This window comes from Corvus brachyrhynchos, unplaced genomic scaffold, assembly GCF_000691975.1.
Source record: "Corvus brachyrhynchos isolate BGI_N302 unplaced genomic scaffold, ASM69197v1 scaffold856, whole genome shotgun sequence".
Lineage (NCBI taxonomy): Eukaryota > Metazoa > Chordata > Aves > Passeriformes > Corvidae > Corvus > Corvus brachyrhynchos.
In genome coordinates, this window is record NW_008238673.1 from 231,262 (window position 1) to 243,664 (window position 12,403).

The 12,403-nt window shown below is 38.7% G+C and overlaps 1 protein-coding gene across 5 annotated transcripts in view; it reads right to left on the bottom strand.

The window, feature by feature from the left end:
- RAP1GDS1 (Rap1 GTPase-GDP dissociation stimulator 1) overlaps positions 1-12,403 on the bottom strand; it is a 59,122-nt gene that overhangs the window by 36,923 nt on the left and 9,796 nt on the right. For 2 of the 5 annotated variants that reach the window (XM_017738084.1, XM_017738082.1), the window contains exons 1-2: positions 6,975-7,063; positions 1,930-2,055 (exon numbers count right to left, since the gene is read on the bottom strand). In XM_017738084.1, coding sequence (XP_017593573.1) covers positions 1,930-2,055; positions 6,975-7,038 — 190 coding nt within the window. In that variant the 5' untranslated portion in view covers positions 7,039-7,063. Of the gene's footprint in view, positions 1-1,929; positions 2,056-6,974; positions 7,159-12,403 lie in introns of those variants that run through there. The other 3 variants (XM_017738088.1, XM_017738083.1, XM_017738086.1) reach the window with 3 other exon arrangements.

The window sequence follows — 12,403 nt, forward strand, 5'->3', positions numbered from 1 at the left end:
CAATTGAAAAGAAAAACTACTATTGATATGAAACATTTTTAATTAGAACTACTGGCCTCCACATCTTGTCTTTGCTATACTTTATATCTCCTTGTTAGGGAAAACCAATAGAAAAAAATTGAAATATATCAAATTTTCTAGTAATAATCATAGTGAAAGTATTTGTCCTAAATAAGAATTTAGGATAGAGTACATAACTATTTAATAATTACACATTAACATAGAAAAATGTCAGATAGGGTGGATGTGACAACAAAGCACTGTAAATAGCCTCTTCTACTCAAATCCAATATGCTAACCTTGATTTTTGCCACATTGTATTACACTTTACTTATTAATTTTATTCAAATACACAGGGAAGCTAGTGACTCTCCTCCCACAGGAGGACATGACACACAGAACACATCACTGCCCACTGTAGATTTTATCAGTGCCAGCTTTGCACCACAGAAGGACAACACAAGGTGAGTAATACAGTTTTCTGTACAGGATAAATCCTTCACTGTAAAAGCCAGCAGTAGTCCACAAAACCTCACACTACAAAACCATTTCTGTGTGTCCTTACCGTATTTCATAAAAAAATGTGGGATGAACAGCGACATGAACAGTTACAGAGATTTTACTTATATGAAATAAACCAGTGCACCTGAATGCGACCTCGATCTCATACATAATCCTGAAACAGAATATAGTAAATAAATTATGTTATAGGAAGCTTAACAGCTGCTATTTGAAGTTTCCATGGGGAAGCAGCTGTTCAGTTGATTGGTCACCTTAAAGAAAATCCTAAATGAAAGAATTATACATTAACATCCTCAAGCAGTAGTTGTTTGTAACTGGAAATGCCAATATACGATTAACTTCCCTGAGGTCAAAGGCAAGGTAATTTAAAACAACATAAAATGTAAATTTCTTAACTCGGATGAGAAAAAGTAGCAAGGAGAAAGGCTACAGTCAGTATTCATACAGCAGAACTTTTGGTAAATGCAACATAGTATGCAGAAAAATTCTCGCTATATAAAATAAGGCATTAACTCTCAGGACAACAAAATGATTTTACAATTTCATCTCACTTCCCATCTGCAGACATCCATAGGCTTCCTTCATGTGCATTAAATAATTCCTTCATGTGCATTAAAACATGTTCCTGGTGTCTCTGCTTCTGCACCATATTTATTGTGCACTGACTTTTTTCAAAATTTTAAAGTAAGAGATAATGAGGCTGCATTTTCAAAACACTGCAACCGCTGGTTTGGTTTTGCAGATGACACAGGCATGCATGTAATCAGCACATGGAGTCCCAACTGCATTTCAAAACTCAATTGCTTCTCAGTGTAAAAATTCATTGTGCCCATAAAAAGCTAAAAAACCGCACCAACCTCCTCCCGCCACCACCCTTGACTACCAAAAATAATAATAGGTAATCCTGGAGCAATTGATTGGCCACATAAGAATTTTGAGAATCAGCAACATAACTCAGGCATCATTCCAGCCACATATGCAGCTCTGCACAGATTTTAGACTGGTTAGAATATGAATATTCCCTTCTGACTCTGTTCCCTTCCAACACATTCTGTTTAAGGAAAAATTAACTGTTCAGTGCCTCTGCATATGTAGCATCTGCTCCTTGAAAACCTAGTTCATTACGTTTGAGAAAACCCCTCAAAAAAACCAAGCCCAGGATCAGAAAGCCTTCCAATTCTTATATCCAACTGTATCACAATATTGAAGAGGTGTTTTATTCTTTCTGTCACAAAAGCATTATGCAAGTGTGATGTTCAATTTTCCCATACAATCAGAAGAATCGTGGGGTAAATAAAAACCGAGAAAAGAGGAAAATGACCCCCCAGGACACAACAGACGGAACACCAAAACATTCCCTCCCTTCCACAGGAGCATGTACAAAATACAGCAGATTTCAACACTCACGGCTATCGTAGCATATATTGCCCAGGGCACGGCCTGTTTGAAGCAATACTTCCTGGTCTTTGCAGTTTAACAGCTGCACCAAGGGAGGGATCAACCCAGCATCCACACAGGGGTTCCGCATGAATTCTGCCAATAAAGCAAAGCCTATTAATGCAAGGCCAGCTATTTCCAGTTTCATCAATTCCAGCTACACTGGCCTGGCAACTGGGCCTTTTGTGTGCCTAAACACGTGCACAGACAAACAGTGTAAATTCTCATGCAAGTTTCTAGAGAATAAGCCCAAGTCAGGATTTGGGCTTAATTCTTTCCATTATTTGCTAATTTAGAAAGAATTAAGGATATTTAATTGACTTCCATGGAAACTAATTTAACACAGTTCAGACTAACCATATTTTTAGCATCACAAAGAAGTGCTGAAAAGAACAGTGAATTCACAACAAATTCAACATAAACTAGAATTACTAAATAACACAAAAGATGACTTAAAACTAGTATTCTAGAGCAGCATTTTTTTCTCTCTATTCCCTTAATTAGAGTTCTGGAAAAGCTTTTGCTTTAAAAGAATTTTTAAAAAATTAATTAAAACTCAGTAACAGGCTTTTATTTGGAAGGTGAAGAAAGGAATGGAAAAAGAGAAATGAGAAATACAAGAGTTTATGTGAACCCAAAGGCCTGTAGTTTTCCACAATCTAACACTGCCTACCATGGGAGGAAAGGTAGAGGATCCATCCACTGCAAGTTCTCTGCCCTTCCCTCCTGCTATGCCACAGAGAACCAAGGAATTATTTCACATCTGTGTAAGTCATAGAGAACTATCCTGGTGTTAGAGACATAAAGGGATGTTCTCCACAAGGAGATATAGCTAGGCAGGCATTGTGCTGTACATTTTAAAAAGCAGTTTTATAGAAGGAACCACCTGATACACCAGTGTTACTTTACAGTTTACTACAGAGCACCCTTTAGAGATGTAGTATTGTAAGGCAAATGGACAGCATGTTTTTGATTTGTTCTGAACTACAAATTATCACAGACTCAGAGAGTGGGTAAGATTGGAAGGGACCGCAATGGCTCATCTGGTCCAACCTTCCTGCTTAAGCAATGTCATCCCAGAACACATGGCACAGGATTGCATCCAGATAGTTCTTGGATATCTGCAGTGAAAGAGACTCCACAACCCCTCTGGGCAATCTGTTGCAGTGCTCGGTCACGTGCACAGTAAAGAAGTTCTTCATACACTGGTAAGGGTCCCTCTCTGTTGTCTGCTCTCGAGGCTGAACAGGCCCAGCTCCCTCAGCCTTTCCTCGTAAGAGATGCTCCAGTCCCCTCATCGCTCTTGTGGCCTCTGCTGGACCTGCCCCAGGAGCTCCATGTCTCTCTTGTGCTGAGGAGCCCAGAACTGGACACAGTAATCAGGATGCAGCCTCAGCAGGGCTGAGTAGAGGGGCAAGTTATGTCACTTTCTGAACCTAAACAATATTGGATCTTTCAGAGTGAGTTTACCTTTGTGTTACTTAGTCATTTACGAGACAGAATGAACCAGTGTGTACAATCCCCCTAAAAACAGACAAGAAAATTTCTCTGATTCTGGATCAACAGAACTCCTCATGGCAATAACTCAAAGACTTCATACAATGCTTGAAGTACAAATACATCTTCTTAAGTACTCCTGTTGTTGCACCTATTACAATGTTCTTTGATGTTTCAGTAGCTACAAAATCTAGTCTCTTTTGTATTTAATCCTGCAGTGTTGTTTTAGCTAAAGAATTGTCAGAGGTAAGCAATTCTCATATGATGATAAACTCTGATACATCAACAAGCAGATTACGAAGAATCAGCAGTATCTATACAATTGCACAGGTCCAAGGGAAGACAGTTGTGAGCACAATTAGCCCACCTTGATGAAGTACTGGAACATTTTAGAACTGTGGCCAGATGCTACAGTGTGATAGATGGTGACGCTATCCATTGTAATGAATGTAACAAATATCAGATACATCTGGTCTTTAAAACTGGTCTTGCCATGTCCTTGTAATGTTCAGTCTATTTCTTTATTACCCACTTTCAACTTCATTGCAATATTTATTTACTAGATGTATTTAGTTTCTTCCTCTGTATTCTCTGTCCCCTCAGCCTCTTCCTCCCAATTGCCTGTAAAAACTCTTCTCTGTTCCTCAGCTACCCCTGCATCACTTTCCTTTACACCCACTAATTTACCAGTCTCTACATCATCAAAGTCAGATTTTTTTTTCTCCTAGTCTGTATCAGGAAATGGAACTTGTTCTCTCCTAAAAGACTGAGAGATTTCAGTCTGTTCTGCTGTTTGTTTAGGTTCTTCCTCACATGGTAAAAAGGAGTAAGAAACCCTTCCTCCACTCTCCCTCCATTTGGAGTGAGCAGAAGCTTTTCTGCAACAAAATCGTTGGTCAATATGCTGAGCAAACCTGTATTTATCAAGGTCATGTAAGAGCAAGAAGTAAAAGAAATGGTGCCATATGTATCAAAATAGATCTGTGAAACAGGAACAAAAATATGGTAACTGCAACTACTTTTGCAGCTGATACTACACAGAGGTAATAGAAGAATGAGAAAGTGATTGACAACATAGTCTTTAAAAGGTTTACACTAGCCTGGGAGAGAAATGAAGCAGATCCTTTGAAGGAAACAGTGAAGAATCGCTTAAGAAGTTAGGAGGAGAACCACTGAGGACAGAGTAACATAAACCGAGAGAACAAGATTTTGAAAGAGAAATGTAACTGTGTTGTAGGACTATAGACTGTGAAAACGATGTTCTCTCATTCCTGCACGTGGTAAAGACTAAAAACCTTGGAAGAAGGTTTAAAAGGTCTACAGTGGAGAGAGAAACTCCACATAGCAAGTGCATCTGAGCCTTCATGATGCTCACATGATGGCTGTAGTTGGAGAGACATATGTGACTAAAGGGAGTTTTGTATGTTTGGATGTTTAAAATAGGAGAGACAAATTTGAGCTCAAGCTGGGAGGAGGAAGAGTCATATGAGCAGAAGAGGTGAAACAGCAAGAGCATGAAGAGGTGGAAAGGAAGAGATGAAACAAGACAAAACCACTAAGGCAAGTAGAGAGATTCGATGTGGTCAGATGTGTTTGTGTGTAAGATCATATGAGGGGAACGTGAGAGGAAAACAAGAAGTGGGGAAGGAAAAGATGCTCTTTTATCAGTAACGCCCAAAATCAGAGGCTCTGCTCCCAGCTCTGGCAGTAGTGCATGGCATGACCACTCAGAGAACGGGTTTAATGCCTACTATCCATAGAATGTTGATAACACAAATTTCTCAAAGGGCCCTGAAGTTTGTTGAAAACAGGTACAGTATAAGCATTAAACTCTTGCATTTTTATGCAATAAAACAAAGAAAACAATAGAATTCAAATGAAGTATTCCCCACTATCCTGCTTAAGTAACTATTTCAACAGAGTTAGAAACCAATGAGAAATACCCAGATGATCTCAGTCTTGAAAGCACTGGGCACCTTAAATAATTTCTGAATATCTCCACTTTAACCTTGGCTGACAGAGGTCCCAGTTATACCCGCAAATGACACTAAGAAAAAGACAAAAACTATTTTGTATGATGAACCAGGTAAAATGTCAGCTTTTCTGAGAGTGTACATAAAGCATCCGTTTAAAACCTGTCAGGAAAAAGGACACATTAGAAACTATTCAGACATTTCATGTGTTATTTCACATTTGAAATATACTGGCTAAAATGTGCCATAAGAGAGTCTTTGAGGAAACAATACATAGTAATCAGTTTAGCTACTGTGAACATTGATTTTATTCATAACTTTTCCCCCCTTGGGTAGGAGCTAAAAGGACCAACTGTGAGGACACATGGTTGACAGTGATGTTCTACATGTACTTGTTATGAATTCATTAGGTACAGAAAAAAAGAGCCTGTGATACATTTGCCTAAATCTCTATCATTCTGAAACATTTCTAAATTTAAATTTCTATGTACATATTTTTTACTGGCTCTTTATCTAAATAATTTTAACACTTAGAAACTAAACATATATCTTTTCTCATTAATGTTGTTTCTGAATAACCATATATAGCTCTGTCTCAAAACCAGCAAACTGGGTGGAGGTCACCATGGGGGTATCAGTAAGAAGCTGTAGTTTTGTGATTCCACAGAAAAGGTGGAAAAGGAATGTGAAAGTAGTCAGCAAGAATGTAGCCCTTTCCCTGAAGAGGCATCAGCAGGAGATGGAGGGGGATAAGGCTGCCAGGACAGCAGTTAAGGGACATCATACTCTTCTCTGTCTGGCCTGCAGGGAAGGAAAGTCCAAAATGGAATCTGTGCCTCTTAGGCTGGGACAGCAGCAAGTCCAGGAATGAGAAAAGTCAGCCACATACATCCTCTACCCTCATCACAGGGTCTGCCAATAATGTCTGCCTGCAAGTATGAGGCCATTCTTCTGAGCTCAAGATATGCAGGTATTTGGTGAGGTTAATGATAATCCTGTCTAAAGAAAAATTTAAATAGTTTGTTTATTATCTCCTATGTTATATTACATACTGTATGTATATAATCCATACCAAAATGGACCTGATTCTTATTTGGGACTTACTCTAACACAGATAATGCTCTTTAGGTAGGACTAATTGGTTTCAGTGTGGTATCAAAGGCCTCATAATGGTAATAATCTTATGAAAAATCTCAGACCAAAGAAATTATCTACTATCCTTTTACCACTGTATAGATCCTACTGCTATAACTATGGGCACTATGCATAACTGGCTGCACACATTGTGCATGTCTCTTTCTACATGCTGTTCATATAGAAATGCATTTCACCAGTGGTGGGCTATTTCTGCCCAGTAAATTACGTTACTGTCTTAAAAACTAAACAGCATGAAAGTAAGAGTAAAAAAAATTCCAGCAGCCAAATGCTGTTTTGATTGTATTAAAAAGTAGAGAAAAAAAATTAGGCAAAACAAAAAGAGTGAAAGGGAGGGACATGAAAGGTGTCTAAGGTATAAAATGAAAACATAAATGAAGTAAAACATACTGACAAGTGAGGTGAAAAACTGAAGATGTTCCAGCAGAAAAGTTCTTGTAGAAAACCTCACCATTTCTGGCTACTTCTGCTATGATGTTAGCTACTTTTGCTGTGCAGGAAGATTGTGGCATCAACAGACTCGCGAACACCTGAAGAACTCCACTTTTCTGGATTTTTTCACTTGTCTCCGTATCTGAAAAACACATCACACAAAAATGACTAGTGCATCAAATTATTTTGGGGAAGAACAGAATAAAAAGAAGAAGGGAAGTCTTCTCAAAAGTAATTATGAAAGTCATTATTTCCCATATAAGAAGACAGGTGTTATTTCAGTAACAATACTTATTTTATCTGATGTACTCATAGAACACTTTGCCATTTCGAATCAATTGATCTTTATAAGGTGACTGCTATATAAGTACATACAGATAAATACTCATGCTTACATGGGGAAAATACTGGAGAGACTGGTAGAAAGACTAAAGGTCATAAACTGATATGCAGCAGATGAAGGTATTCTATAAAAGTCAAGGAATGACACTGCGAAGCGATGTATTACTGGAAATGTTCAAGGAATGATGGGGGAAGTCCTTACAGTTTAGGGTACAGCTTAATGCAGTGTAGGAATCAGAAACTGGAGAAGAGGGAGAGCTAAGATGATCCTAGTTCTAGACTTCTCTTGCACTCACTTAAATATCTTCTGTTACTCAGTAGTTTCAGTATAGCCTCAGTAGAAGTGAAAGGGAAAAACACTGAGTTTCCTGTAGCAGGTATCAAAGATTCGTGACAAAAGCTCTCCCACTTCTGTACGTAATAAGAGGAATTGTGCAGCTGCTCCCTGACAGGGCCCCACCTAACATTGCTGGCCAACAGCTCTGTAACAAACTGAAAACCAACATTGGTTCAACTGCAGTTAAAGACAAGGTACTAGATGCCATGACATATTTTCTAATGCTTTAGAAATGGCTTATTTGAGATGAATATTAGTGTGACATACTAATAGTACGACTAGATGGCAGCTATCATTTTAGAAAGCAGCATGACTCCTTAAGCCATTTATAAGGGAAGTTATTTGCATTCTTCAGAGTTTACTGTGAGGTGCTCCAATTGATGACTTTTGCAAAGCAGAACAAATCCATCTGAACGCACTTTGCAACCACTCTTTGGCTGTGCTTCACTTGTGAATTGATAACGACATACCACACCCTCTCTCCTCTTCCTCCTCCCTTTCCTTACTCTCAGGGCTGCAACTGAACTCCCAGCTGCCTCTGGGAGTGGGAGAGATCCACTCAAGCTGCCCCTGAACAGAAGCCAGCACAAGCCCGGCAGATGTGACTCACATTGGTTTTGTGGCTCACACACAGTATGTACATGCTTCAGTGTCTCAGAGTCCGTTATGTCTACATGACAGAAAACAGACTAAAAAGTGAGAACTTCAAGTCTGGATTGCAGTTATGGCTCCCATTTCTGTATATAATTCCAATTTGGGATGTTTGGGTAGGACCACTCAGCTGCAATATGTCGGTGATGACATCTGATTACAAACAGATTTGGTATCAATAAAGATTAACCTTAACATCTCATGCATAATATAAACGCTAATTATTATTAACTGTTTGCAATCTAGTTAATTGGAATTTTTAAAATACATTGAAAAAACCTCTCAAAAGATATAATGCAAAGGAGCTTATGGATCATTTGGAAGCTTTTATAAACTGACATATAGCATGTACTTAGCAGCAATATTTTCCAATGGATATAGGCACGCAAAATGAAAGTTTGAATTTAGAGAAAATCATAGCAGGACTAAAGACTGGTCCAGACATCTTAGATATCTATTAAGGAAGAGCCTCTCTCACCTTTAAGTTCAAAACTCAAAGTACAGAATTCAAAATGCAAAATATGGGTATGTGTGAACCTGTATTAGTAGGCAGGAGACATAAATGCATTTTCTCCTGTCACACTGCTGAGATATACAGTATCCAGTTGTATTTTTTTGGTCTGTAGTTTGATGGACTCATTACTGCGCAAAGCATAAATTACATAAGTACAACTAAATATATCCTGCAAGAAGTGGGAAAATAAAATTAAGTGCTTCTCTGGGCAAGTTGTGTGCAGCAGATACACCCTGATTTATTCTATTAAGAAAAGCAACTGAGCGCCAATAAAAGCACAGCCCTAACAGACCTCTCAGAAATTGGGAAATCAGCTGGGACCACGCAGATGGAAACTGACCAATGACTTGTTCTTACTCTGAAGCAGTAGAGGAGGCACACCTGCATATATTCATCCTTTGAAACCGACATCCTAATGTTTCTTGTTAGCCAGCTGGGTATCGATGTCAAACTTTTGCTAGTCATAAAAGAGGGAAGAGTAATTCATTTAACCAGCAGTGAGTGCAGAACACCCCTGCTTCTACTCTACCCTGGGTGAGCGCTCAAGCATCATTATTTGGGGAAAAGCACATTACTCTGGCATGAGGCAGAAGAATTACTATCAGCCCACAGCGCTCTCTGAGGCATTTTTGCCAGGAATTGCCTTAGGTGTAAAAAATGCCACAGGGTGCTTCAGCTTGTCTACTCCAAGTCTAAGTAAGCACTGCTCTTCCTCTGCAGAACACATACAATTTACACTTGGTGTAATACACAAATTAATTCAGTTTCAAAATAGATGACAGCATGACACAAAATCTTTGCAAGTAGTTTATAGTAGATCCTCCATATAAGGCATCCTAAGAGAATGTGCCAGGAAAATTACTCTTCCATCCTCATGCACATTAGTCTATTTTGTATCTGCAAAATAAATACATTTTTTTTCCAGGGATTCTGTGTTCATCATATTAAAGTTCTAATGAAGAAGGTGGGAAAAAAAAATGTACTGTAATATACAAATTAATTTCTTAAGTCACATATAATTAGCAGATATTTTTGTTATAGGAAACCAATCTTTCTGGAGTTTTGAAATGCTTAAACAGGGAAGGGTATTGTTAAATATAGCATTTTTGCTCAGTATTTTTTATATTCTTTCAAAGGAGGAAGGCAAATGATGCACAGGGCTGCCCTGCAAAGTCCAGAGGAAGATCTTCAACCACCCTTCACCTGTCTGCAGAGTCAACTGTACGCTCAGTTCAGGTACTAAGTGTTAAAATGCATGTCTGTAGATGAGAATACCAAGGTGGAGGTCTTGAGGATGATTTCAGCACAGCTATAGATATATAAGCATTGCTTATAGTGCCTAAATGGGACAATTGTTTCACTTGCAAGACACAAGCAGTCCAGTGTGTGACTCTCCTTTGTGCTCAGCTTCATATAATATGTGTCCTGTATAAATACCTAAAACATACAGGGACATAGGAACAGAAATGCAGGGAAGTGTGTGTCGTGTTATTCTTTGGAGTGGGCAATAGATTGTCAGGTTTATGTAGCAGTACTTTCACTATGATTATAAAAATCATCAGTTGTTTTTGATTCTGCAGAACCTGAGAGACTGGGAGACCACACACATCAATGCTGCCGAAGTGCTGGTACCCCTACCACTGCCTGGCTCTAGGAGAAATAATGTAGAGTTTGCTGAGAGTTAGAAACTGCTAGTGGCTTCAGCATCGGCAACCCTCAACTCTTGCCTTTATTTGTTCTCTTCAGAGGCTGGAAAAAGCCCACCTGGCTTCCTGTCTCTCTGTGTGTTTGCACTAAAGAGGTATTATTTATTAAGGATATCAATCTTCTGCATGCTAGTTTCATTCTGGGCTTCCTTGTAAATTATTAAGAGGCTAAATTATTTTGAAAACTTATTTCAGTTGTCATCTTTTAAATTGCTATATCAATTGTAGTTGGAGCATGTAAACCCAAAAAATTTCTCCAGGAACAAGAAAGACCTAGGCAAATCTCTACCACATATTCTCCTCCTGTGCTTTCTATACTGGCCAAAAAGGAAATCACAGACAATATTCCTTTAGCAGAATGGCACCCCCTTTAAATCTATTAAATTTGTGTCTGAAAGAAACCTAGCAATCTAGATAGCCTGACATTAGGGTGCCATATCTGAAAATCCTTTTGCTATCTGTGATTTCAAATACTTTCTTTCAAAGCCTGATTTTCAGTCTGCTTACACCAGCCCACCCCTAGAGCTGTCCCCTGTCTTAAAGCAAAGAAGCTATAGGACTGTAACAATGCTGCATTAAAAACAGCCCTTTTGCACACGGTCTAATACAGCATCACTGGAGGGGAAAACCCTCTAAGGTTAAGCCTGCTGCTTTAGATGTCTCCTTGTATCACTAGATATCAAGACAAAGGTATGTCAGATCACATAGTGTCAAAATCTTATTAATGTCATAGCTGAGTGATTAAAATGTCAATATGCTTGCTTTTTGTGGTTTTTGCAGTGCCTGAAGTCAGATTAGTTAAGGGTGTGGGCAGGAAAATCTTTAATGCCACAGATCAGAGCTGGTGAGCTGAGCACCATGGCTATCAGACTGGTTAATTAAGTAGCAGAAATCATAGGAAAAAAATCGAATGTGTTTAGAATTAAATTCTACACTCTTTTCCCTCTCAGCTCTATTTCCTCTGAAATTTCACTTCCCTTTGTTCACTCTTTTCTCCTCTCTGTATTATTTTGTCCACCTTCGAATGAAAGAAAAGGCAGAAAGGGGGGAGGGAAAGGCAAGGCATATCTATCAGCAGTGCCTTGCTAGCAGAAGAAAGCTAGAGGCTCACCATTCCTACTCCCTATGAACAATGAGTTTAAGTTACACTATTATTAGTAACCCGACAGTAGTGGGGGCTAGCACTGCAATAATTCCCATGTTGTGGAGCTTCACATCAGAGAATTATAAATAAACAGCTTTGTGAGGGTCCCCTTTATTAAGCAAACCATGTTTGCCATGTACTCTTTTGAAAAATGCATGTCTTTCCAGCTGCAAAGATGTTTTATAAACCTACTGAAACTACTGCAGAAAATTACCTTGCTTGATAATGTTCCTCCTACATGTACTCTCATCAGAAAGAGAAAGATGAACACATGAATAAATAATGATGAACCACATATATCATGAAAGGAAACTTCCATCTGCTCTTTCAGGAGGCAGAAGGGAAGAGAAGGAAGGGAACAAGGATATCTTTCGAACTAGCACATGCTCCTAACCACCACAATAAGAGGGTTCATGTGACCAAGCATAAGCACTGATGCTCTCTCCATATACAGCCTCCCTCATGAAACATTGTCCCTCTCTCCGCAGCCTCCTACTGTATTTTTCAAACCACAAAATGAAGATTTTAGTCTGGCTACAAAAGCACAAAAAGTGAGTTGTAAAAAACCTCAGAGAAACAAATTATATGCTCTCATGAAACAAAGAATGCACCACTGATAAGGATGTTTTGCTTAACAAACCTTAACCAAAGAGTCTGTTCTAATTATTAAGAGTTATTTTTACGTTTTTTTAC